Below are 27,306 nucleotides of genomic sequence, written 5' to 3'. Positions count from 1 at the left end.
CCCCCCATCCTTGTGGCCCTTCACAGGACAAGAGGTTACAGAAGATGAATGGATGATGTATTATCAACTTGATATATTCTCGGGGGAAGATCACCACCATCTCCAGACGGATTTAACAATGTTAATTAGTGTTGATTAGTTTATTTATTTTTTATGATTCTTTCTCAGTCCAGGGGTCACCAGGTATGGGACGTCCCATAACAAAAAAACACTAATTCAGTGTGTTGCGTTTTACTCATGCTCCTACATTTAAATGTCTATTATAATTAAAATGTTCCAGGTATCTATCTGTTAGCCACTGGGTCACACCGTTTGAAGCTCTCTCTTAGTCTCAGGAAACTGTGTCAGAGTGAGACCTCTGTCTGTCGGGGAGGAGCTGCTCGGCCCCGCGGGGCTGACGGCTCACGGGGACGCGCCCGCAATCACACGCACTCACCCGCCGCGCGGCCAGGCCACCGGCCAGCCTCTCTGCCTCTCTCCCCCTCTTCTCTTTCCTTTCCTCCGTTTTCCGTTAAAACTTTCCGGTCTGACCCGGTCCACCGGTGAAGCCCCCCGCCCTCCCCGCCGCCAGCAGCCGGAGAAGCGTCCACCGGCCGGACAAACAACCGGATTACCGAGTTTCAGAGCCGGACCTGCCGTGATTCACCGCCCCGCCAGCGGCGGGCCTCAACTTTCCTCCACCTCCTCTCACCGTGTTCCTCCCTCTACCGACGGCCGCTGTTACCGGACGGTGACGTCACCCCGGAGAAAAGTTGAGAGCGAGCCGCCGTTAAACCGGAGCAGAGCCGGTTGGTGTCCGTTTAAACTTTTCTTCAGCGGCTGAGACACAGCAGCGCCCCCACCCAGCTCCCACCGCCCGGCTGTCCCGGTACCGACAGGCCCGCACCGGGACCGGGACCACGGAGGACCCACACACCGAACTCTCCGTTTGTTTGTTTGTTTGTTGTTTAGTTTCCTGATGGGGACTCTGTGAACGGGTCAGCGCGTGGCTTCCACGAGACTCAACGGTTTCCAACGTTCCGGTAGAGGTGAGTCATGTCCCGGTAATTAGACCCGGCCGGTACCGGACTACAGTCCCGCTTCAACCAGAGCTAGAGGCCGTTACCGAGACTTCAGAGTCCCAGCTGATCAGATCAATAACAATCAGCTGATCAGATCAATAACAATCAGCTGATCAGATCAATAACAATCAGCTGATCAGATCAATAACAATCAGCTGATCGGATCAGAAACGTGTCACACACTGACGTCACCAGTGATTAATAATCTAAAGTCAGGGTGTATCTATTATTCTGTCAGTCAGGGTGTATCTATTATTCTGTCAGTCAGGGTGTATCTATTATTCTGTCAGTCAGGGTGTATCTATTATTCTGTCAGTCAGGGTGTATCTATTATTCTGTCACACCCACCAGGTGAAAATAAAACCATATAGTTGTTCTTCCTCCAGACTGATCTGATCATTCAGAGCTCTGTGGTTTATTTACATCTGTACCATCATCATCATCATCACCATCATCATCATCATCATCATCAGGGTCTAAATGGTCAAAACTATGTGGACACCAGTCCTTATTTGCTGTCTCTTTGTTGTCCCATGTAAACGTCTCAGGAGTGTCCACATACTTTTGACAGTCTGAGCTGAATAATGAGACTCACCTCTCTCTGCTCATGTCTCTGCTAAAGTTAGCCCGAGTGGCTACAGCAGCTCTCAGCTGGCATCTCAGCTATCTGAGCGCGTGTGTGTGTGTTACTGTGTGTGTGTGTTACTGAGCGTGTGTGTGTGTGTGTGTTACTGTGTGTGTGTTGTGTATTTTTAGCTGCATGTTGTTTGGATTCATGCTCTGATGTTATTAGGCAACAGCACAAAACCAATAATCTGAGGCACACACACACACACACACACACACACACACACACACTCACCGTCTGCTTCAACATGACACCTCTGTGTGTGTGTGTGTGTGTGTGTGTGTGTGTGTGTGTGTGTGTGTGTCCACATGAGGAATGTTAAATGTCTCCACTGTGCCACATGTTAGCGCTCAGGCTATAGTGCTGCTCAATACAAACAGGAGTTAGCATCCAGTGTTAGCATGTAGCTGGAAGCTGTCCTGGGGGAGTTTCTTCTTCTTCTTCTTCTTCTTCTTCTTCTTCTTCTTCTTCTTCTTGCCTCCAGGTCCTGATCAAGTCGTGGCTTCATGCTCTTAATCAGCTGCTTCGTCTCATTTATACGTAGACGGAATCAAACCTGTTGAAGCTTGGTGTCCCAGCTGATTCAATCCCCGCTGATTCAAACCGGGTCACAGAGAGATGGAGCGTGACCTCTGCTAAAACCTCTGGTCCTGGGATCATCCTGCCCCGTCTGGATACGGGATGAGATGTTCACATTTACCAAACGTCTCAGCAGTTTGATTTCTGCTGGAATAGTTCAGAGTGTTTGTTTTCTGCAGGCTTGCTCATGCTCAGTAGGAGCAGAGCTTCCCGTAACCAACTGAGACTGAAGTTGATTATAAAGTGATTTCATTTTATGATCTGTACATATTAACCATCAGTCATGTGCTGCAGGACGACGGCGTTAAATCAGGTTGCTGTCTCAGGAGGAGCAGCAGCGTCTGAAGGCTCAGTTTCTCCTTTGAAAAGAAAGAAAATATGTGATAAACTCAAATTAAATCCTCCTTATCAAACAGCTAATCAGCGTTTCTTCTTCCTCCCCCACATCATCATCATCACCCGTCGGCCTGCGTCTTGTTTTTGTTTTGTCTTGAACTGTAGTTTGCTGCTGTAATTTTTAAGCAGCTAGTAGTCGTCTCTAAAAGCCCCAAACACTAAACGCTCTCCAGTCCCAGCCTCTCAGACGTCAGGGTTTGATGCTGCTCTTGGGTTTTTGTTGGTTGAGGTAAAACAAACTCTCTAAACTGATCCTGGCTCGTGGGAAAGTGTTTGTCAGTAGCTTGTGGTGAGTTTGAGGCTCGGTCCTGACTAATAATGCTATGTTTGAGTTAAAGTCATCTGATCTGGTCTCTGGGCCTGAGGCTGTTTGAACACCAGACACGATGCTCATATCTCTCACTGCACTTGAAGGCACCACGTGGTCGACCGTCATGTGAACAGGATGTAGAGACGGTTCAAGTCAAACAGTGTTAAATGTTCTTTACGGGCCGGGCGTCAGGTCGAGCCCATCGCTATCTTTAGCTGAGTGTGTGTACGTTGCCATAGGATGTGTGTGACTGTGTGACTGTGTGTGTGTGTGTGTGTGACTGTGTGTGTGTGTGGGGGTGTGTGTGTGTGTGTGTGTGTGGTATGAAGACCATTCATTATCACATTCCTCCAGAGAGGCCTCCACATGGGAACTAAAGGCTGCTACATACTCTGAGAGAAGTTTGTTCTCGCACTGAGGGCTGCAAGAACAAACTGACGTCATTTTGTTCTCGCAGCCTGTTCTCGACACGTCAGCCGGGCAGAACTTTTTTCTCATGTGGCGTCTGGTTACTGTTCAGTGATTGGTCAGAAATTAGAAGTGGGTGTGGTTAAATGCAGACATGCTAGCGGCCGGATGCTAATAGTCGCAGTGTGACCGCTAATCCCTCCTGGGTAGAGATCGGCATACTGAACGAACGCCGTGATCCGACGGACGCTGTTGCCATAACGACTGGCCGACATCCAAAAATAATAAGAAAAGTGTCTCTCGTCATCAGTGTCCCGCATCTCCCACAATGCTTAGCGTGTGTGACCTACGCTGCAGTGGGAGGGGCCTATGAGGACTTCCCCAGAGTTAGACACTTGAGTTTCTCGTGAAGTATTAATGACCAGGACGAACTTTTGTGTTGTTCTTGCAGCCTTAGGAGCAAGAACAAATTATATAACAAGCTTTGTCCTCGTGACGGCTGATGGACGTCAGATCTAGATCAGATGTCTTCACCTCCAGTCCAGTTAGAGGCGACGAGCTACGTGTCCACGGACGAGAGACAGGAAAGACGTGTCCCCTGATAAAAGAATCCAAGATGGCGTCTTCAGAGACACATTACACTGGTCGGATCTGAGCGCCGATAATAAATGTCCATAAGTCCTATATGTGGACAAACACCACAGACGCCTCTTTCCTGTAGTTGCAGGGTTCAGTGTTGTTGCTCTGTGTTTGGTCTCCTCCAGCTCCACAGGTTCAACCCTGCAGCGTTTCTGACCTTTAGTTACCTACAGATGTTAGAGGCTGAACCTGGACAGATGTGACGTCTGAGACGTGGACTCAAGAAGAAGAAGAAGAAGTGTTGTGTGTATTTCTGTTGTGTTTCCTTGTTGTTGCTCTGAGAATAAACCGGAGAGCAACAAATCCTTCGTCTGGTTTCTGTCTGGAGGTGAAAGACGTCGTTCTCGTCCCGGTTGTGTGTTTAAACAGCTGATTAGTTTGAGTAACAGCAGCTGAACCAGCCGGGCCCGTTCAACCAGACATGCTCAGTGTGTGTGTTGGTGTGTGTGTGTGTGCTGGTGTGTGTTGGGATGCCTGCAGCGTGAAGTCAGCGTTTGTGCCTGGGGTCTGTGGTATGAAGGCAGCTCGCTCACCTAGACTCCCTCACAATAAGATTAGAGCACAATCCAGTATCTGTGTCCACCATCTTGTCTGTGTGTGTTCCTGCTGTGTTGACAGAGCAAACACACACTCTGCTGCTGCTTTATGTGTGTGTGTGTGTGTGTGTGTGTGTGTGTGTGTGTGTGTGTGTGTGTGTGTGTGCGTGTGTGTGTGTGTGTGTGTGTGTGTGTGTGTGTGTGGGTGTGTGGCACATTTAAAAGAACATTAACATTCAGATCTTTATGGTCTTCAGTAAATCTACAAATTAATGTTCCTGTCTCGGTGCAGCTCAGACTGTTCATAATAAAATATATGTTAATAAATAAATAAATAAATTAAAAATAATAATAGTAAAAAAATAATAAGAAGAAGAACGTTAACAACAGGATGTCCTCTGAAAAATTGTACTGGTTATAAAATAACTAAAATGTTAATAAATGTCACACAAATATTTGAAAAAAAAAAAAGTCCTTAAATGTCAGAATTAAAATGTGTGAAATCTATCCATAAAATAAAAAGGCAGGTAAATAAATAAACAAATAATGTTGGAAAAAACAGTTTGAAATCTGTTAAAAAAAAATGAAAAATTGAATATAGGAATAAAAAATAGCAGAAAACATTTCATAAAACATCTACAGAATGTTATTAATAATACTAATATTTTTTAAAAAAATAACAAAAAATATACTTTAAAAGGGAATATAAATGCAGAAAAAAAAACATTTTAAATATCCAGAGGAAAAAAATAAAATAAAAATCCATATGATTTACTAAAATATTATTGTAGGTGATAAAATTGATCATTTCTAAAAAATTATAATAAAACTATTTAAAAAAAAAAATGTATTTTTTTGTGTTACATGTCAAATTGAATGACTGAAAGTAATTCAGAAAAATATCAGTTGTAATAAAATAAAGATATTTAATGTAGACAATGTAAATACAATGTCAGAAAAATACAGAATAAATGTCCTGAGGATCAGTAACACGCAAAAGAACATAAATAAATAAAAGTAAATAAGAGATTAAAATCCTCTCAGTGTTTGAATGGAGGAGCTGAAGTGAGGCCAAGAGTCTTGATCAAGACTTAAACTGTGTGAGTTTGTAATTGATGGAATGTCAGCTATGTGTTTATTACAGACACACACTAACACACACTGACAAACACTAACACACACAGTAACACACACACTGACACAGAGCAGCTGATTACCAGTGACTGATAGATGATTGATGACTGGATCAATAACCTGCTGACTGTTTGGTTAACGCAGTGAACACACACACACAGTAACACACACACACACACAGTAACACACACACTAACACACACACACTAACACACACACACAGTAACACACACTCAGTTACAGTATCATAGTTTTTTTTCTCAGGAGAACAGACTGATGTTTGACCTGAGGGCGTTCGACATTAGACTAACACAAAGAGAGAGAGAGAGAGGGAGAATATGAATAAGAGACAATGGGATGAAGAAAAGTAGGAAGACAGAGTTGACGAAGGGGGCTGTGGTTTCTATGACGACGAGGAAACTCATAACAGAGGACAGGAATGTAGAGAGAGAGAGGAAGGAATGAAGGAAGGAAGGAGGAGTTGAGGGAGCAGTAATGAAAGGAAAGAACTGAGAGAGAGAATGAGTAGTGGTGCTCGAACGGCCGGGATGAATTAGAGGAGAGAGATAGAGGAGGTGGAGAAAAACAAGGGATTACTGAAAAGAAAAGAGAGAAAGAAAGTAGAGGTGTATGAAGAGAAGAGAGAAAAAGAGGAGAAGGAAAGGAAACTGTGGAAAGAGTGAAATTAAAAACTGAGGGTGGAGGAAAAGCTAGGCCTGGAAAAAAAGAGGAGAGAGGGGAAAAAAGCAGGAAGGAGAGAAGGTCATAAAATGAAGGGAGAGCGCTGGAAAAGAGACGGAAAGACTTTGACCATAAAACGAGGGATGAAAGAGAAAGAGAGGAAGGTTTATAAAAATAAAGAAGGGATGGAGGTAGAATGACGGACGGATGGAGGGAATGTGAAGACAAGACGCTTTGAGGAACCTGTGTGTGTGTGTGTGTGTGTGTGTGGGCTTTAATGCTGCTGTTTTCTGATTGGCTGTCCTCAGGTGGGGTGGGCGGAGCCGCAGGATGGCGGGCGCATCGGTGAAGGTGGCGGTCCGAGTCCGTCCGTTCAACTCCAGAGAGACGGGACGCAACGCCAAGTGTGTCATCCAGATGCAGGGAAACAGCACCTGTAAGACCAGCACACATCTGTCAATCAAACATCTGGAAGACTTCACTCATGATGACAGGGTGTCTCATCAGATCAGTCCACTGGATTCAGTCCAATAAACCTTTCAGTCAAAGTTAATGTAGTGTGGAGAGGGTAGCTGGTACCTTGTGTTCTCTACTCCAGAAATGTTCTGGTCATCCAACGCTGCCATAAACTCCCTAACCCTCTCTGGAAGATGTTTCTCCTTGACGCTGTCTCCAGGAAACTTTTCTCTTCTTTTAAACGTTCAGTGTTTCTTCTTCTGGTTCTTCTGCTTCTGCTTCTTCTTCTTCTTCTTCTTCTCTTTCTTCTTCTGGTCCTGTTCTTCTTCTTCTGGTTCTGGTCCTTCTCCTGATTCTAGTTCTTTTTCTTCTAGTTCTTCTTCTTCTTCTGATTCTAGTTCTTTTTCTTCTTCTCCTGATTCTAATTCTTCTTCTAGTTCTTCTTCTTCTTCTTCTCCTGATTCTAGTTCTTCTTCTTCTGTTTCTAGTTCTTCTTCTTCTAATTCTAGTTCTTCTTCCTCTGATTCTAGTTCTTCTTCCTCTGATTCTAGTTCTTCTTCTTCTGGTTCTAGTTCTTCTTTTTACATTTTTCAGCTTTGACGCTAGCCAACGTAGAGGAAGACTACGTTTTGACGCTACAGAGACGTGGTTCTGGTTTATGGCAGAGATAAAATAAATAACAATAGATTAGATTAGCTGCCGATCCATTCATTTTAGAAATGCCTGATTCGGCCCTGCTACCGATCGGGACATCCCGTATGACCGTTATCTACACTTTCTACTATTACAGTTTACTTTTATTTTTTTTTATGCCTTTATTTAGTCGTAGCTAGAAAAGACAGGAAGTTATGAGGTGAGAGAGAGAAGAGATGATGTGTTAAACCCTGTGAAGAGGCAGGAATCAAAGACTGTATCCTCAGATAATGTAATGTCAACCTGAACTCCAGCCTTCATCAGATACTCTTATTGTCTGCATATCTAACGTGAGGTTTCATAATGAAGCTAAAGCACACACTTGTATGTCACAGAGCTGTCAGTCACTTATCATACCAGAACCAGTCGCTGGTAAAACCAAACAGTTTTACTTTCACAGTTGGTCAGATGTAAAACACTGAGAGACCCACCAGCTTCCAGGTCTTCATGAGTTAAAACAGGAGGCTCCTGCCTGTCATGTGACCTCTGAACCTGCTGCTATTTAACCTCACACACTCACTTTATTAATAGACTTCCCTGCAGGACTGTTTTTAGCAGCCATGTGTCCGTCTGAACGCTCTCTCATCCACGCAAACATTTACACTGAACCTCTCCAGCTTTGTTGCCCCCCTGGTTTAAATCTAAGAGTACTAGGGCGTCTACATACGTCTGGACTAGTGGAGCGACTAGTTTCATGAGCTGACTCTTTCCTTTTCTCTCTCTCTCCAGGTATCTCCAACCCCAAACAGGCCAAAGATGGAGCCAAGAACTTCACCTTCGACTACTCATACTGGTCACACACAACGGTAATCACACACACACACACACATAAACACAGGAAACATTCATAATCACAGTGATAACAGGACTTTGTTCGTGTTTCTTCAGGCTGATGACCCCAGCTTTGCGTCCCAGAGGCAGGTGTATAAGGACATTGGAGAGGAGATGCTGCTGCACGCCTTCGAAGGTAAGAATGCTAATGTCTGCTAATCTTCAGTGACCAGGTTTTAAATGTTATCCACTTGTTCTAATGCCCCGGGACACCATAATGACCTTAATGATAAAGAATAATGTTGTTAATGAGCCTCAGGTTGATGCTACAGGAGCTAATGAGACTGGTGGTGATTTGATGCTACATATGCTAAGGCTAATACGTCAGACAGTTAGTGAATATGCTGCAGAATCTAGTCATGATGCTAATGACACTCATGTTGATGCTATAGATGCTAATGCTAATAACAAACCTGCAGGTTTTACTTACACACACTACACTGCCTGGCCACAAATAAAAAAAGTCTCCACCTGGATTTAACTGATCAAACAGGTAGGAGCCTCCTATTGGATAATTACTGCATGGGTGATTATTTTTCAGCTGACAGCAAGTTATTTAACTCCAACTGATGCAATGAGTAGCTTCTCATTTCTTCAACAACCATGTCTAAAGACACATCCTGTGGTCGTCTGTTCGAGAAGGGTCAAATCATTGGCATGCATCAAGCAGAGAAAACATCTAAGGAGATTGTAGAAACTACTAAAACTGGGTTAAGAACTGTCCAACGCATTATTAAAAACTGGAAGGATAGTGGAGAAGCATCAGGGTAAGAAGAGAGGCAGATGAAGTGATGCACCCATCATGCCTAGTGTCTACTGTACAAGCCTGTGCTATGGGGCAGTGCTATGATCTGGGGTTGCTGCAGTTGCTCAGGTCTAGGTTCAGCAACATTATGTGTCCAAAGAATGAGGTCAGCTGACTACCTGAATATACTGAATGACCAGGTTATTCCATCAATGGATCATATTCCAAGATGACAATGTCAGGATTCATGGGGCTCAGATTGTGAAAGAGTGGTTCAGGGAGCATGAGACATCATGTTCACACATGGATTGGCCACCACAGAGTCCAGACCTTAACCCCATTGAGAATCTTTGGGATGTGCTGGAGAAGGCTTTGTGCAGTGGTCAGACTCTCCCATCATCAATACAAGATCTTGGTGAAGAATGAATGAAACACTGGATGGAAATAAATCTGGTGACATTGGAGAAGATTATAGAAACAATGATACAGAGAATGAGCTGGAATCAGAGATAAAGGAGGTCCAATGGAGTGGTGACTTGTTTTTGGCCAGGCGGTGTATAATTTTAGTACTACAGGTGTTCAGAGATGATGCTACAGAATCTGATCATGGTGCTAATACGACTGGTAAAGAAGCTACATATGCTAATGCTAATAACAATTCTATTGACGCTACATGTGCTAATGATGATATTTCAGCTGTTGCTAGAGATGTGGCAGATTTTAATAATGTTGCCACACGTGTTGATGCTCATGTTATGATGTTGCTACAGATGCTAATCACTTCCTATTGAGTGATATCTCGGATATTAGCAATGATGCTAGTGAGGTTGTTGATGCTGATGCTAAGTAATATTACCAGTATTATTATGGATGCTGCTGATGCTGATATTAAAGATCTTATTTTTAATATTCTTATTTTTATTATTTTTCCAGGATACAATGTTTGCATTTTTGCGTATGGTCAGACCGGTGCAGGAAAAAGCTACACCATGATGGGCAAACAGGAGCCTGGACAGGAAGGGATCATCCCACAGGTAACACACGGTTTGATTATTGTAATAAATAAATACTTCTGTACTTCTGTCTGTTAAATGAGTTTATTCCTCCGTGTGTTGAGACAGTTCTAAAAACATCCAAACATTGAATCCACAGCACATATTGTTTCAGTGGCTCATTAATGATCTTCTGATGGTTTGTATTTGTTTTCAGCTGTGTGAGGATTTATTTTCAAGAACAGGTGAAAACACGGATCCTGACCTGACCTACTCCGTGGAGGTAAACCTCTGACCTTTGACCCCTCCGTTCAGACTGATTCACTGATCGGATGCTGATTGGCTGAACACCGTCTCCTCTGTCTGCAGGTGTCCTACATGGAGATCTACTGCGAGCGGGTTCGGGACCTGTTGAACCCAAAGTCCCAGGGCACTCTGCGGGTCCGAGAGCATCCCATCCTCGGGCCCTACGTGGAGGATCTGTCCAAACTGGCCGTGACCGGATTCACCGACATCCGGGACCTGATGGACGCCGGCAACAAAGCTCGGTCCGACCCCTGAACAGTTAACGTTAACGAGGCCGGCGGCGGCGTCAGTGACTGATGTTTATATCTGCCTGGTTTTTGATTTCAGGACGGTCGCAGCCACAAACATGAATGAGACGTCGTCCAGGTCTCACGCCGTCTTCACCATCGTCTTCACCCAAAAACGACGCGACCAGATGACCAGCCTGGACACTGAGAAGGTGGGTGCTGTGTGTTTTGTTTTGGTCTAATGAGGACTCAGTGTTCATTCTCAACGTTCATGTGTTATCCCTGACTTTCTCCTCAGGTCAGTAAGATCAGCCTGGTCGACCTGGCTGGAAGCGAGCGAGCAGATTCTTCAGGGGCAAAGGGCACTCGGCTCAAGGTCAGAGTTCATACTTTGTCGCGGTGATAAACTCATTTCTGATTTATCTTCTGTCATATTCACTGAATCTGATTTACTTGTGCATCCAGGAAGGAGCAAACATCAACAAATCTCTCACCACGTTAGGAAAAGTGATCTCAGCGTTGGCTGAAATGGTAGGTCAGCGCTGTCTGGTGAATAAGATCAGCTTCTGGTTCACATGTGCTCAGTTAAAAACTGTCTGCTTCTCATCTCTGGTCTACAGCAGAGCAGCAAGAAGAGGAAAAGTGATTTTATTCCTTACAGAGACTCTGTTCTCACCTGGCTGCTGAAGGAGAACCTCGGTAAGTCGTGTTATTGCCGTACCCATGGTATCAGAACTACGACAAACAAACAGCAAACAGAGTCATTTTGGGCTAAAACGGATATTTAATTTAGTAGTTCTTTACCGGGGCGTAGACAAAGACTCATCATAGTCAATTGGAAGCACCAGACTACACTAATATCTCAAAGACATGTGGCTAATGATATAATGAGTCATTCAGAGAGAGCTGGTCATTACATGAACGTTTTATTGTGTGTTTGTTCCAGGAGGGAACTCTCGGACGGCCATGATTGCTGCTCTAAGTCCTGCTGACATCAATTATGAAGAAACACTGAGCACCCTGAGGTCAGCTACTGTCCACAGTCGTCCGGTCTCCAGTTTATTGTCATCTAACTCGGCCTGATGTGCTTCCAGGTATGCTGACCGTGCCAAACAGATTCGCTGTAATGCTGTGATCAATGAAGATCCAAATGCCAAACTGATCAGAGAGCTGAAGTCTGAAGTGGAACGACTGAGAAACCTGCTGTTCTCCCAGGGCCTGCAGGAGCTGCTGGACAACGCTGGTATATACACGTTAATATACGGTTTATTATACTGGTATACACACATTAATATACTGGTATACACACGTTTATTATACTGGTATACACACGGTTTATTATACTGGTATAAACACGGTTTATTATACTGGTATAAACACGGTTTATTATACTGGTATACACACATTATATGGTTTATTATACTGGTATATACACGTTAATATACGGTTTATTATACTAGTATACACTTTATTATTGTGTATATTATACAGTATTTTCTGTACTGGTATTTCAGTACTTTATGCACATTTATATATCGTACATTCTGCAGGATAATATATATATAATATATATATTTATAATATATAAATATTAGAGATGCACCGATAATGGCCCAAAAGTGCATTTTCGGTTTTCGGCTGAAAGACTTTTATCACCAAAACAACACGGCCGAAACAGGATGTTGTGATGATACAAGCAAAAACCACAGCCACAGGCATGTCTGCCGTGTGGACGTATTTCAATATAGAAAGTATTATATAAATACCCACTGATAGCGATTTGCATTTAATATTAGGGATGCACCGACAATTTATCGACGAAACAGGGTGTTGTGATGATGCAAGCAACAACTGCAGCAAAATTTTTGGCTGAAAATTTTTGGTGCATCCCTATTTAATATATCACCTGAACTCCAAACTTCCAAGCAAGGAAGTTTCCCAGTGATGGCGCCAAGGCAGAAGGAGTGCACAATACGTTGATTGTGATAACCTATAGATCGCAAAGGCAGTGCGGGTAGAACGCGTGCCGTTGGAAAAAAATAATGTTTTAAATGTTAGTCTGATCTTTTATCTGCTCTATCTGCTCCTAAACAAACAGCAAGACAAACGTTCATCTTTTTGTTTTGTTTTTCACTTTTTATTGCGACGCCCGTTCAGAGTCCACATCCACAGTCTGAGCAACTTCAATTAAGACGACCGTCTTTCTTAAAGGGACAGCGTTGTTTTTCTAAAGGTGCAGTGCACCAATTTATCTTGATAAAGATAAAAACAGATATGCTCAGTCTAACATCACAGTGGATCAATGCTGATTTCCACCTGCAAAAGCTTCTGCTCCATTATTATTTAATGTAAACATGAGTGGAGTCAAGATAAACATTTTATGTAGAATTCTATTTTATTTTATATTGAGCATTGTGGGAATGTGCTAAATAAGTATTTTCATAATTTTGTAATTGATTTATTGTTCGAAACATTAATATGAATTTATGAAATTGCAATGTCTTGATTTTAGTGAAGGTAGTAAACAGTCATAGTCATAAATGCAATGGTTCTAATAACTGTCATAATAATTTATTTCGGTTTTCGACTTTCGGCCAAGAATTTTGATTTCAGTGCATCCCTAATTAATATCTTTATTCACTCGTGTGAATCCGTTAGTATTTACGCTCCATTATGTTTTAATATGTTCCTTTATATAGAGAAACACTGGAACACGCACATTTAATAAGCGTGTGTTCATTTGAACACAGTATGTATGGCATGTCTGTCTGCTGGACGTTTAAAGGCTATTTACAGATAACAGCAACTGTGTGTGTGTGTGTGTGTGTGTGTGTGTGTCAGACATTTACAAGCTGTTCTTTACATAACCAGGATTGCTGAGGTTCCAGTCTGTTCAAGTTAAAGCTGACTCCTCCTCTCTGTCTCTTAAAGTGAACAACAACAACAACGTCCTCAGTGGTGTCGCAGGGGTTTCCTCCTCTTCCTCTTCCTCCTCCCCCTCCCCCTCCCCACTGCAGCTGGCTCTCACAGCCAATGGGATTGCGCCTAAGGATGGCCCCGCCCCTCCCGGTGAGCGTGGGACCTGTTCATTATGTTTTTCTGGTTAAATACCAGAGACGTTCTTTTATTTCTTTATTCCTTTTGTCTGAGCAGATGCTGAACCAGAGTCTGCAGGCGACGCACCTGCTGAGCCCGACCACCTGATGGAGGACGGAGAGGAAGGAGAGGAGGCGGTCGCCACGGAGACCATCAGCAAAGAGGAAGCAGCTGAGAGACTGCTGGTAGGCTGAGACTCCACCTGCTGTCATGTAGAGACTAATCTGTGTCGGAGCACAAACCAAAGACCTGTCTGAACGCTGTTGTAGGAAACGGAGAAGATCATCGCTGAGCTCAACGAGACGTGGGAGGAGAAGCTGAGGAAGACGGAATCTATTCGTCTGGAGAGGTAACGCCATGAAGTAGAGCTCCACTTCTGTCTCTGCTGGCTCGTCCTGCTGGACCCTGCATGTGTTCAGTTATTCTTTAGGTTGATTTCATTGATTCATGCTTTAAATGTGGGTTTATCTTGGATGTGTTCTGTCACCATGGGAACGTCTCTTGCTATCAGCTGTTATCAACTGCAGCTCTGATTGTTCTCTTTACTGTAGCAGCAGAGCATCATGGGTAATGTAGTGTTTACAGGCAGCATGCTAGTCATGAGTTCCTGTGTTCATACTCTGTGGAGCTGGATGATTAATGTCTCTGTCTCTGTCTCTGTCCCAGGGAGTCCCTGCTGGCAGAGATGGGCGTGTCCATAAAGGAGGATGGAGGGACGCTGGGCGTCTTCTCTCCTAAAGGAGTGAGTTGATATGTGTCTCTGCTACAGAGCGTCATGAGCCCTCATCAGTGTTTGGAATAACGCCGTTTAAGGCTGGGCATACACTGTGTGATATTTTAAATCCTTTGATTCAGCTCCATCTCAAACTGCACGACTAGATCGCTGAGTTCAAAAGTCCACAGCCTACGAATCATGTCCTCACACTGTACGGCCCGATGCTCTGATGTGACTTGACTGCTCACACTGTACGTCCATATACCACACGTCGGACTTTCGTATCCGGAACCGCAACGGCAAAAAGAAGTAGAAGAAGAAGAGGAACCCGGAAGTGGGAGACGCACATCCAAGTTGTTTTGACGTAACTTCAGCGATCGCTCATGCTCTGTGTGAGAGGTTGAGGCAAATTGGCTTGTGGCACTGCTTCTACTGAACGATACCTTCACGAGCAGCGACCAGGATCTCAAACAAGTTTGATTTTCTTGCGAGCACACAATTTGTGATCGGGAGGTCGTTGTGAGGCGTTAATCTCTCCTCGTTACCCCACGTATACTGCACGAAGCACGACACGCGATTGAGCCGAAATTTGACCCGATTCAAAAAAATAGTCGCACGAGTGGAAAATCGTCTCAAAATGAGCCGACAATCGCACAGTGTGCGCCCGGCTTAAAAGAACGGCGTTAGGTAACGACGTTATTTTTTCAGTAACGGGGTAATCTAACTACCGTATTTTCCGGACTAAGTCGCTCCGGAGTATAAGTCGCACCAGCTAAAAAATGCATAATAAAGAAGAAAAAAACATATATAAGTCGCACTGGACTATAAGTCACATTTTGGGGGAAAATTTATTTGATAAAATCAGAGACCAAGAACACATTTCATCTTGAAAGGCAAGTTATATTAATAACAATAGAATAGAGAACAATGGGCTGAATAGGTGTCTGGTATGTTAACGTAACATATTAACAGCTATTCGGATAACTATAGCATAAACAACATAACATAACAAGTTTACCAAACTCTCGATCTCACTCCAAATCACTAAATCCATTGAATTCTTCGTCCTCTGTGTCACTTCTACGCCGCCGCTATTACGCAGGAGTAAAAGAAGTAGCAGATACTGGCACACAAGCCTAGAGCGCCCTCTCGCGGCTGTCAGTGTGAAATAACGAACACGTGAAATTATATATTTTAATATATAAGTCGCACCTGAGTATAAGTCGCAGGGCCAGTCAAACCATGGAAAAAAGTGCGACTTATAGTCCGGAAAATACGGTAATTACTTTTCCCGTCGTTACAACGCCGTTAACGTTACTGGACATTAAATGCGGTGCGTTACTATTGATTGAATAAACTGTGTAATCCGAACGCACCCCTGGCTCACCGCTAGTGAGGAGGTGGGTTAATATAACGAGGTAAGCGATTATGATTGGCTAAGTTTTTATGGTAGCCAATCAGAGCCAGTGGTTTTACACACATGCCAGCACACGCGCCACACACACACACACACACACACACACAACAGCTAAACAGAGATTCGATGAAGCAGCAGAGATGGCGAGTCAGGAGCAATCCGATGAAAAGTTGGCATTTTCAAGGTGGAGATATCAGCACTACTTCAATAAATAAAAAAATTCATTGTGGTCAAAGGGAGGAACGTGCATGTAATGTGTACATTATGTCCAGGAGCGAAGACTTTCTCGACATCCGTTGTAAGCAACTCTAATTTAATGAAGCATCTCACAAGGACACACGCATCTACAAAGCTAGTGGCCAAAAACACAGATACCTCCACCACAGATGACAGCTCGCCGTCCACTAGCAAAGAAGGACTCGGAGCAAAGTCCTCCAAGCAGCAAAAGCTAGATCCTTCTGCCTCACAACAAAAACCTGAAGTCAACCGTATGATAGGCAGGTGTGTTGTTAAAAGTGTGTTTCCATTATCGACGGTGGAGGATGATTCATTCCATTATTGCTAAAATACTAAGAAAGCAGAGGCCTGTACAAATTCAACTTTTTTTTTAACAGTAACGCAAATAGTTCCTTTCCCTGGTAACGAGTTACTTTTATTACAGAGTAATTCAGTTACTAACTCAGTTACTTTTTGGAACAAGTAGTGAGTAACTATAACTAATTACTTTTTTAAAGTAACGTTCCCAACACTGGCCCTCATCATGAGCGTCAAAGCTCAGTGATGTTTAGACTCTAGAGCTGCATTCATTCTTCTGACACACATCACACACCTCGCATCCTTCATAACATCTCCTCAGACGTCTTCTCTCAGTTCTGCTGCTTTCATTTCAGTCACAGTAACTTTAGCTTAGCATTTATTAGCTCCAGCTCCATCATGAGTATAAGGTGTAAATGTGAACCAAGCTGACGTCATGGAAACGTTGTGTGTCTCTGCAGACGCCTCACCTGGTCAACCTGAACGAAGACCCTCTGATGTCAGAGTGTCTCCTCTACTACATCAAGGAGGGATTCACCAGGTCAGCTGAGATTATCATTTAGTTTCATCTGTCTGTCACAAAGCTAGAGTCTGATTCTTCTTGGTTTGAAGCAGGAAAAGTTAAGAACGTCATCATCTTTGTTCTCAGTGAAGGACCAACATTTAACTGCAGGACTGCTTCTGTTTTCTTTAACACTGTTTTTAAAGTATGTGATTACTGACGGCGTCTCCTCTGTGTGTGACTCAGGGTGGGACAGCAGGACGTGGACATCAAGCTGTCAGGTCACTTCATAAAAGAGATTCACTGTGTTTTTGTCAGTGAGACCAACGAGCAGGGAGAAGGTGAGACGCCCGTCTGTCCCTCTGTCTGCTGTGTTCTTGTCTCAGTCCTGTCCTCGCAGCGCCCCCTGCTGGTCTGAGCTGAGACCTGAGGTCCTGGTCAGACCTCGCATTAACATCTGGTCTGGACAATCCGATCTCTGACCATATCTGGGTCAACGTGTCCTTTAGAATACAAGTATTAAAGTATTCTCTAGTCCCTGTAGCTGTTAGCCAACTAATAAATAAATCTAAGTAAGACTTTACAAGTGATAGTATCTGATATGACGACACGAGTGATTCTGTGTTAATTATTGATGATGTTGATGTAGGAGGACCCATGTGTATTTGAGTTACGTATTTCCTCAATAATCCCTGGTGTCTTTATTTCTCTTTATTACCAGAGATTACACTGCATATAGAAGCTTCCAGGGCTATAGTTATAATCTGAGATTAGTGCAGGTCTCTGAATTAACCAACATCAGGGCAGAGATCAATAGATAATAAGTTAACGTGTGATGAACACACATGAAACAGCTCTGTTCCTGGTTGTGGAGCAGCAGTAGAGATCCACTAGAGACATCAGCTGTTGTAATATTCTGCTGCAGCCTCAGATGAAGTCAGAGTTCAGATGTGGAGACACATGTTTGTTACCAGGTCTGAACACATGAACCTAGAGCTGATCACCTGTGATCAGATCAGTGGAAACTCTGAACAGAACCTGAGTCTCAGTTAGTCTGCTTCTACTGTGACTCTTTATATTTCTGTTTCATGTCAGAAGGAACATGTATTTACTTCATTAATAATCTAATCAATTAATACTTTCTCATGTGTCATTAGAAGAAGATTTTAAATCCACTTTTTTATAGTTGATCATTTGCTGTTAAAATATAAATATATAATGAGTTTGTAGTGTGTTTGTGTTCATGGATATAGAGAGAAGCTTCCAGTCATTTTAGTGTGTGTGTTACTGTGTGTGTGTGTTACTGTGTGTTACTGTGTGTTACTGTGTGTGTGTGTGTTACTGTGTGTTACTGTGTGTTACTGTGTGTGTGTGTGTTACTGTGTGTTACTGTGTGTTACTGTGTGTGTGTGTGTGTTACTGTGTGTTACTGTGTGTGTGTGTGTTACTGTGTGTTACTGTGTGTGTGTGTGGTTGTTGGTGTGTGTGTGTGTTCAGTGAGTGACTCTCTTTCTTCTTCTCTTTCTGTAAAAGCTGCCAGGAAATCAGTCAGGTATTGTTTCACAGTCGCTGTTACCATGGTGACGTCAGCTTTCATTTTCACTCCTATATTTCCTGACCCCCCCCCCCCCCCCCCCATTCACTCCCCCATCTCTTCACTGTGTGTCTGACTGTAGATTTATTTTATCTGAATCTGATTCTTTTGATAATAAATACTGATAATAATGATCCAGGAGTTATGATTAGGACGCTTCGTCAGTTTGACCTCCTCAGTTATAATTCGTTATTTTTGGTCCAGACAGCTTTCACTGAAGACCTGATGATTCTCAGGCAGCTTCTCAAGCCTCTGTATTTAAAAACCAACATTACTGATCCCGACAAATCAAAATTCACCTTGACACTGATTGGACACCAACTGTTGGTTTAACTGAGAGATGAGGCCTCCTCATGTTTCCCTCTGGTGAATGCAGATTCTTCTTCTCTTCCAGTGGTCGTCACTCTGGAGCCGTTAGTCGGAGCAGAGACGTACGTTAACGGGAAGCAGATCACTGAGGCCGTCGTACTAAAACAAGGTACTGAGAGACCTCCAACTGAAAGAACGATACTTCATGAAGTACGCGTTAGACCAGAGACACGTCCACGTCTTTATCTTCTAAACACAGCAAAGCATCAGGGTTAGCCGCTGAAAGTAGCACCAGGCGCATCCTCAGTCTCTTCCTGTGTGTCTCCCGTCGCTAGGTAACCGCATCGTGATGGGGAAGAACCACGTGTTCCGGTTCAACCACCCGGAGCAGGCGAGGCTGGAGAGAGAGCGCAGCGTCACGGCCGAGCAGCAGGGGGAGCCAGAGGACTGGAACTACGCTCAGAAGGAGCTGCTGGAGAAACAAGGCATCGACATCAAGCTGGAGATGGAGAAGAGGTAGAGACGGTGGCGCCGCCAGAGTTCACGCTCCCATCGTTCACGCTCCGATCGTTCACGCTCCGTTTGTTGTTTGTTGGTCACTGATGAGCTCGGTGTGTTTCAGACTGCAGGACATGGAGACTCAGTACCGTAAAGAGAAGGAGGAGGCCGATCTGCTGCTGGAGCAACACAGACTGGTGGGTTTCTAGGACTCTGTGTGGTCGCTCACAGCTGATTCGTGTCTTTAAACACTGGCCCGTGTGTCTTCAGTACGCAGACAGTGACAGCGGAGATGACTCGGACAAACGGTCCTGTGAGGAGAGCTGGAGGCTGATCTCGTCCCTGAGAGAGAAACTACCGGCTAACAAGGTACGTGGACGACGTAACGGGTTACATCTAGAGGTTCTGATGATGAGGAACATCTCCTGGAAATAGAAGAGTAGAAGAAGAAGAAGTATGTCCTCCTCCTCGTTAGTGTTCAGTCCTGAATGTGTAGAGTCTTAGAAGACAACCAAGATGTTTCCACGTCTCCATCGTCTCTGTCCCAGTGTTAATTTTGACAGCAAATTTTGATTTAGTTTTAGTCATAATTTAGTCATCTAAATCATTTTAGTATTAGTCTAGTTTTATTAGTCTAGTTTTAGTCGACTAAATATATAGTAATTTTAGTCTTCTAAAATATAAAGTGTTAATGGTAATCCATGTTTTTTAGATTAACTTGTATTTCTGTTATGGAATGGTATTAATGTTTAAATGTGCAATGCTTATTGGCCTAGATTTCACTCATTCTGTTTGAACAAACTGCTATGGCTAACATGCTAACATGCTGAGCTACAGCTCGTTAACGTCATAGACGCCTCATTGAGCGGGTTGGTCCGTTGTTGCGATACGTCAACGTCGCCGCCATATTGGAATGGAGTGAACTTTATTAAGCGTATTCTACGAAGTACTATAAGTTAATGCCTCTCATTTACATAGTCATACATTAACGTATATATCCAGGGAACCATACGGTTTCCTGAATGTATACATTCGTGCGTGGATGTGTAAATGCATATAGTACTTTGTAGAAGCGCTCAATGAGGCGTCTATGTATGTACAGTATGTGTATGTGTATGTCTATGGTTAACGTAACCAGAGTTGCTAGTTATTGCACCTGACCAAATTCGATTTGGGCCTCAGTTGTATTTGCACTTGATAAACCAAAACTAGCGAGGGTAGCAACTCTTAACAAACTTAAAACACTTAACAGCACACAGTAGTAGATACCGTAGACAGCCATGACATACATTTTGGAGTTAACGAGCTAACTAGCTTACCTTCGTATGGATTTCAGGATAACTCGCTTGCAAGTGTCGCTTCAAGTTCGTTGTGTTTTTACCGGCGATAGTAGGTCCACACGGTTTGCAATGCGTCTTGTTTTCAGTAATGGTGAACTGGAAATGAGTCCATATATCTTGCCTCTGTTTTCTCCCCGGCTGTGACATATCGCGGTGTTAATAAAAAACTTTGAGTTTGTAGAGTCTACCGACCATCAATGAGCACCTTACCGCTCTCCAGAGTTTGTTCTGATTGGTTGTCTTTCCAAGTCGTCCAGCTTCACCATCTAAAGTCGCTCTGACTGGATTTCGTCCTTGTCAAATATTTTAGTCTCGTTTTTATTTGTTGACGAAAATGTCAATAACTTTCGTCATAGTTTTAGTCTTTGAGCATATTTTTTATTTAGTTATCGTCTCGTTTTCGTCAGAGAAAAAAAGGTCGTTGACTAAAACTATGACGAAAAATTTTCGTCAACGAAATTAACACTGGTCTGTCCACATTGACTCCATCTTGGTTCATCTTTGTTTTTCTACCTCCATGTTTCTGTCCCTCACCTGATGATGATTAGTGAAGGTTACCATGGTTACCACCACCTCTACTCCTCATCCATGGTTACGTATTGATTCTGGTTCATATTAGAGTCAGATGAAACACAGCCAGTGGTTTACTGGATGTAAACACAAAGTGAAGTGTTTCTTGTCGTCATGTTGTCTCCGTTAGCAGCGTTCATCCTTCCTCTTCCTCATGTCCACCTCACAGCTCCTCGTCTTTATCTTCCCGAGCGTCTTCAGCCTCAGGACAGTCAGGATGTCGTCGTGCCTCAGACATAATTTAATCTACAGGGTAAAGAGACAAATTAACGTCCTGCTCTCTCTCACCCGTGTCTCCAGGTGCAGTCGATCGTGAAGCGCTGTGGTCTCCCCAGCAGTGGGAAGAGGAGGGAGCCCCTCAGAGTCTACCAGATCCCTCAGAGGAGGAGGATCAGCAAGGACCCCAAACGGGTCACCATCGAGGACCTCCGCATGCAGGCGGTCAAGGAGATCTGCTACGAGGTCTCACACAGTCTCAACATTTTGGGACAGATGGATGTTTGTGTGTTCGCTGCTGTAAACATCTCCCCCTGCCTCTCACCCTGACCTCCCCCTCTCCAGGTGGCTCTGGGAGACTTCCGTCACTCCCGTCAGGAGATCGAGGCGCTGTCCATCGTCAAGATGAAGGAACTCTGCCGCATGTACGCCAAGAAGGACGCCAACGAGAAGGAGAGCTGGAGGGCCGTGGCCCAGGACGTCTGCGACACCGTGGGCATCGGAGAGGAGAGGAGCCCCCCCACGGAGGAAGGGGGAGGAGGAGGAGGAGGTGGAGGGGAGACGGTGGAGGGAGGAGGAGAGAAAGGAAAGGTGTACGACCTGAAGGCTCACATCGATAAACTGACAGACATTTTGGAGGTGAGCTGTGTCCGACCAGATGTTCCTGTTAGCATCCTCACAGAGCTAACGTAGCATAACGCTAGCATGCTAACAGGAGCTATGTGATAACGACTCTGACTCCTGCAGGAGGTGAAGCTGCAGAACAACATGAAGGACGAGGAGATCAAAGCTCTGAGAGACAGAATGATCAAGATGGAGAGCATCATACCTGTCCAGGTGAGCTCACGCCTCTCGCCCCGGTGATCGCCGGCGCGGCGGTCGCTCCTCTAACTCCTCAACGCTCTCGTTTTCCAGGATGACGACGTGAACGGCGAGGAAGGCGGGTCGCCTCAGAGAGAAGAGGGCGGGGCCAGCGACACCCCGGGCGTGCCCGAGGTCAGAGTGCAGCGGCTGATGGACGAGGACCCGGCCTTCAGGAGAGGACGCCTCCGCTGGCTGAAGCAGGAACAGCAGCGCATCCTGAACCTGCAGCAGCAGAACATCACCAAGAAGCTACGGGGGCAGAACCAGAACCAAGGTCAGGGTCAAACCGTTCCACTGATTCTGTTTAAGGAGCAAGAACAGCTGTGTCTGACGGGGTTCATCCTCTGTGTCCTCTCTGCAGGTCAGAACACCCCCACTGTCCCGGTCCATCTCCCGGGGACCGGCCGTTTCATCCCTCCCCAGGAGTGCAAGCTCAAGTTCCCCTTCAAGAGTAACCCCGCCCACCGGTTGTCATGGGGACCAGCCAGTGCCGCCCTGCAGGCTCTGGGTCTGGGGGAGGGAGGAGGAGACGGGGGAGACCAGAGGGAGGACGGAGGAGGACTGGAGGGTAAAGGTTCTCCCTCACCTCCTCCTCCTCCCCTCCAGGGTCAGACTCCTGCTCTCTTGCCCCTCCCCTTCCCAGTTCCACCCCCTCGCATGCGCACCCCGAGCCCTCATCGCGCCTGGCAACAGCGTAACTACGGTAACCAGGGTAACCAGGGCGGCTTCCACCACCACCACCAGGGCAACAACCAAAACCAGCAGCGCCGCTACCGACGCAACTCTCTGGACGGCTCCACGCAGGGCAACTTCAACTTCGACCAGCATCAAGGTGGAGGCAACGGCGGGCATCAGGGGCGGCCCAGACAGAGGAGGGGGGTGTCGCCCGGGCCGGGTGGGGAGCGAGGAGGGAGGGGAGGAGGTGGAGGAGGCGGGAGGGACAGAGACAGAGACAGAGACAGAGACGGCGGCTTCCATTACAACCAGCGCCAGCACCATCAGTACCATCACCATCCCTACTACAACCCCCACAATGCACCATTCCAGCCAGGACCTCACCCCAACTACCACAGCCTGCCGCGCTCCGGGGCCCCGCCCCTTCCTCCTGACATGCTACTGGGGGTTGGGCCACCACCGCAGGGGGGGTGGGGCTTCACCACCCCGCCCAGGATGAGGCGACAGTTCAGCGCACCGGACCTGAAAAACAAGGAGACCCCTATCTGACCTCTGATTGGCTGCAGGACACAGGCTGATCTGATGCTGTAGACGACAGGCTGTGTGTGTGTGTGTCTGTGTGTACGTTGTGTGTGTGTTTCAGCACTAAAACGTCGTCACACACCAACTAACACAACACCACACCCTCCCTGTGTCCTCTGTCCTGCTGTCTCTATGTCTAGACTGCTCCTGCTTTTGTTTTAGCACGGGTTAGTTGTTGCCATAGCAACACTGGTTTAGGAAAAAGTGAGTTTTTAATATTTCTGTCGACCTGTCAAACGGGATCGACGTGTTTTATTTTTCTTTTATATCGTGGTGTGGATCGGTCGTCTGTGCCGCGGCGCCGTTAAGCCGAGGAGGAGGTGACTTTTAAAGATGAAGTACGTTGGTTAGTTTTTACTAGGATTGCCTTGGATAGTTAGCATTTCAAGCTAGCAGGATAGCCCCAGTTTAGCACAGGTGGAAGGATTAGCTTAGCCTAACCAAAGCAGCGTTCAGGTCCCGCGGGACAGAGAGTTCGTGCGACCGTCGGCTCGTAGTTCCCGTCTCTCCTGTGTGACGTGAACGCTGCATCACAGCGCTGCAAACCAAAGAAAGTCGCTCTGTGGCGCCTCCTGCAGGCACAGAGCTGCTGGTGACGGCGGTTAGTGGGGGAGGGGGAGCACGAGGGGGAGGGGTTGGGACGTGTTGTGGTTTTAAATGTTGTTCCTGAGAGTCAAGTCTTTTTAAAGAGTTGTGTGTATATTTGAAGTGTACCTTGACTCACATGTTTTTATGAAGATGAATTTATTTTGAAACGTGCTGACGGTGAGTTCACTGTCTCTGGCAATCGTGGGAAATGTAGGAACTGACGTGTAACACGGGATGTCTTGTGGGAGATATTTGAGAGACAAGGGTAAGAAGTTGGATTATGGTTTATGTAGGGCCAGCAAGGACCTCTGGGAAATGTAGTTGGAGATAGAAGGTGGCTGAGAGAAGACGGGAGACTGAGACACATTCAATAAGCTTTGGTTTGAAGTAACAGACACTACAACATGTGTGTGATGTTGAATTCCTGCTGTAAGGATCTGACACTGCTTAGTACTTTATGTTCACGTCCAGACGCTGCCTTCAGGACACGTCAGGGAGCTGGAAATCAGGGCCTCCACCTGTTTGAGGTTTTATTTCAACTCAAACTTTCAGATACTTTCTCTCGTTTGAGAAAGTTTTCTTTTTCTTAACGTTCAGACAAAAAAGGAAACGAGACGATAACGGAGCTGCCACAACTTTTCCAACTTCCTGTGTGGAAGCGAACGCAGCTTTGGTGCGTTTGCCCCGAATGACGACATGTTCACTGTCAGCGGGAGTCGAAACCAGCCGGAGCAAAGCATTGTGGGAGATGAAGAGTGCATTTGTGACTTTAAAGACTGTTTTATATAAAAAAAGAAAATAAAATACGAACCGGAGCGCTAGTCCCGGCCGGGGACGGAGTCGCCGTGACAGCGATGACAAAAACATGAGAGAGGATTGTGATTGGCCGGAGAAGCATGACATCAGCCGTGTTCTGCTCTGCTGTCTCTGGAGTCGACCAATCACGGGACAATCGTGTGACCTGCTGCCACCGCCGGCCTGATGGGACACCAGGTTTCCCCTTCGTTTATGGTTTTTAATTATTATTATTTTTTAATTTCCAGCTTGGGCCTCTGATTGGCTGTTTTTCTTTGTGTATTCATGTCTCAGTATTTTAACCCTCTGACATGTTTGACCTCGGCTCTGTGAGGTCACCGTCACTATTATTAATACAGTTATCATAAAGTTATTCGTTGAGGACTTGGATCTTTGGGATGCTGCTACGGGGAACTTCTTCACCCTCATGCAACCGCCTGAGTGTGTGTCTGAGTGTCTATGTGTGTCTGTCTCTTTATGTGTGTGTGTGTGTGTGTGTGTGTGTGTGTGTGTGTTCCTGGGTTCATTTAGATTCATATCTTAAGTTTTTCTTTATAAAGTTCATATTATTTGTTTTCTTTTAGTCATTTTGTTGTTTTGGAGGTTTGAGGAGGAGGTGGGGGTCCTTCTGAAGAATTCTCCCCTCTCAATGACTGTCCCATCCCATCACGGCTTCAGGACTCATGAAGTCACGGCCGAGCCCTCCTCTTCCTCCTCCTCCTCCTCCTCCTCCTATTGGCCCAGAGCCCCTCAGCTGTTTCTCCGTCTGCGTTGGGTTGTTGTGTCTGTTGTTGTTGTTGTTGTTGTTGTTTGTGTTGTATCAGGAACCAATCTCAGGCTCTACCTGCAGACAACATGATGGCAATAAACTGTCAGTGAGAATCAAACCTGTCTCACCTCCTGCTTTACTGCGTCTTCTGCCCCGAGGGCCCGATGCTCAGTGATGAACATTAACACTCAACGACAACACACTACACGTATACAGATTGTAAAGCTACTGCCCCGCCCCCATCATTCTTAATGCTAAATGTACTTTAAAGTATTATAAGTTCCTGATCTAGGCCTCGTTCCTTCTAATGGTCCTCTGATGAATCTGATTATGATGTTCTGGATTCATTTCAGTCTCTCGAGGCCTCAGAAGTCTGTTTATATGAAGGATAAGACGAGAGAAACATGTTTGTGCCATGAGATGTCCCTCATAAAGAAAGTGTACAAGTACAACCTATAGAGTAGCACAAATATAAGGTACTTGTACTCACTAGTTATAGCAGCAAATGAAGAAGATCTTCACAATCTGAGGCCTAGAGATTCTTATCTCAAAGAGTTGCTCCTCGTGGCCAAACTCTAAGAAAACTCTTAGAATCATGATGTTTTCCAAGAGTAGATCCCAGTAAAGATAAAAGGTATTCCAAGAGTCTCAGCTCTTCAGAGAGCTCCTAAGGTGAGATCTGTTCAGAGGGAGGAGGACTTTTAGAGGTTTAGGAGTTTCTGAAGCAGAAAGGAGTCATTTATCTGTTGGGTTATATTTCCCCATGCCTGCTTCTTGTCTCGTAGTGTGACACTGGAGTCAAATCTACGTCTCTGAATACTTTTATTCTCATTGACCAGTTGATCCAGAAGCAAACACTGTTCCTCTGTCCAATTCGGTTTACTACTTCATTTCTTCTCCATTGCTGTTCGGTTTGTGGAAGTTTTGAACGCCAACCAACACTGCTTCTTCTAGGCCGGTTAGCAATCACAGAAACTGATGAAAGCTGAGACATTTTACCCTCGTTGATACCACATGATGAAACATGACCAGCATGGTAAATGAATGGAAGCAGATAAATAGAACTATCAGCATGTGAATACTGTGGTAGTGGGAGTTTTGATACATTTTGTAGGATAATTTTAAAGTATAGCTATGCCAAGAGTAGGAGGAGCCTGGGAGATGAGGGCGGATTTAAATGGACAGCTGGTTATTCCAGCCGAGACGGCCAGATCTGCTGTTGTGGTCTGAGCCAGAGAAAGTAGTCTATTTCTAGTGATGGTAGATGAGGCCTCGTGAAGCGTTGAGGCACATTACCCAAACGGTATCGATACTGTGTCGATACTGTGTCACTGTTACTCAATACTGACAGCTGCTGGACCGTAAACATTATTGCAGACAACCTAGTTGAGAGACTCCCCTGGAATTTCGTCATTTTAGGGTCAAGGCCACTTGGCCTTTTGTCTTGTCAATTTTTTGAGGGCACAAAGGCCAAAAGCCAGGGCACCAAGGCCATAAAATAAAACAATGATTTTAAGTCCACATCCATAATGAATTTAATGTAAGGACTAATGACACTTCTGTGGAAGATTGGAGTCTCAGTTGAAACTGTCAAGCAGGTAAAGAAACATCTCCTATACT

General features: G+C 45.0%; 2 protein-coding genes across 3 annotated transcripts in view; both read left to right on the top strand.

Annotated features, from left to right (window-relative positions):
* The window catches only part of LOC311492916 (uncharacterized protein), a gene marked incomplete at both ends in the record, with an annotated part of 225,698 nt that overhangs the window by 127,649 nt on the left and 70,743 nt on the right, over positions 1-27,306 (top strand). The window lies entirely within an intron of this gene.
* LOC311489966 (kinesin-like protein KIF1C) lies at positions 454-25,793 on the top strand. 2 transcript variants are annotated; one of them, XM_084547284.1, is made up of 28 exons: positions 454-1,028; positions 6,681-6,808; positions 8,251-8,327; positions 8,410-8,488; positions 10,031-10,131; positions 10,307-10,372; positions 10,459-10,637; positions 10,723-10,834; positions 10,921-10,998; positions 11,088-11,153; positions 11,243-11,321; positions 11,569-11,647; positions 11,717-11,865; positions 13,554-13,691; positions 13,776-13,903; positions 13,988-14,067; positions 14,385-14,460; positions 16,846-16,925; positions 17,133-17,227; positions 18,875-18,958; positions 19,125-19,305; positions 19,412-19,484; positions 19,558-19,656; positions 21,498-21,659; positions 21,759-22,052; positions 22,161-22,250; positions 22,329-22,551; positions 22,639-25,793. In XM_084547284.1, exons 2-28 carry the CDS (start codon positions 6,703-6,705, stop codon positions 23,499-23,501), a joined length of 3,837 nt encoding a protein of 1,278 aa, XP_084403410.1. In that variant the 5' UTR covers positions 454-1,028; positions 6,681-6,702; the 3' UTR covers positions 23,502-25,793. The 2 variants fall into 2 exon arrangements, with proteins under 2 accessions (XP_084403410.1, XP_084403409.1); XM_084547283.1 differs by lacking the exon at positions 454-1,028 and having other exon boundaries at positions 5,918-6,808.

Source organism: Chelon labrosus (genome assembly GCF_963514085.1).
Source record: "Chelon labrosus genome assembly, chromosome: 1".
NCBI lineage: Eukaryota > Metazoa > Chordata > Actinopteri > Mugiliformes > Mugilidae > Chelon > Chelon labrosus.
Note: the sequence above shows the minus strand (reverse complement) of the source record. Positions and strands in the feature narration are given on the sequence as shown.

What these genes read in the sequence shown, in the direction of transcription:
- LOC311489966 (XM_084547284.1), top strand. Translation starts at nt 6,703, where the DNA reads ATGGCGGGCGCATCGGTGAAGGTGGCGGTCCGAGTCCGTCCGTTCAAC. An exon ending in ACCTGACCTACTCCGTGGAG is followed by an intron (nt 10,373 to 10,458) that starts GTAAACCTCTGA and finishes CTCTGTCTGCAG; the next exon opens with GTGTCCTACATGGAGATCTA. An exon ending in GAATCTATTCGTCTGGAGAG is followed by an intron (nt 14,068 to 14,384) that starts GTAACGCCATGA and finishes TCTCTGTCCCAG; the next exon opens with GGAGTCCCTGCTGGCAGAGA.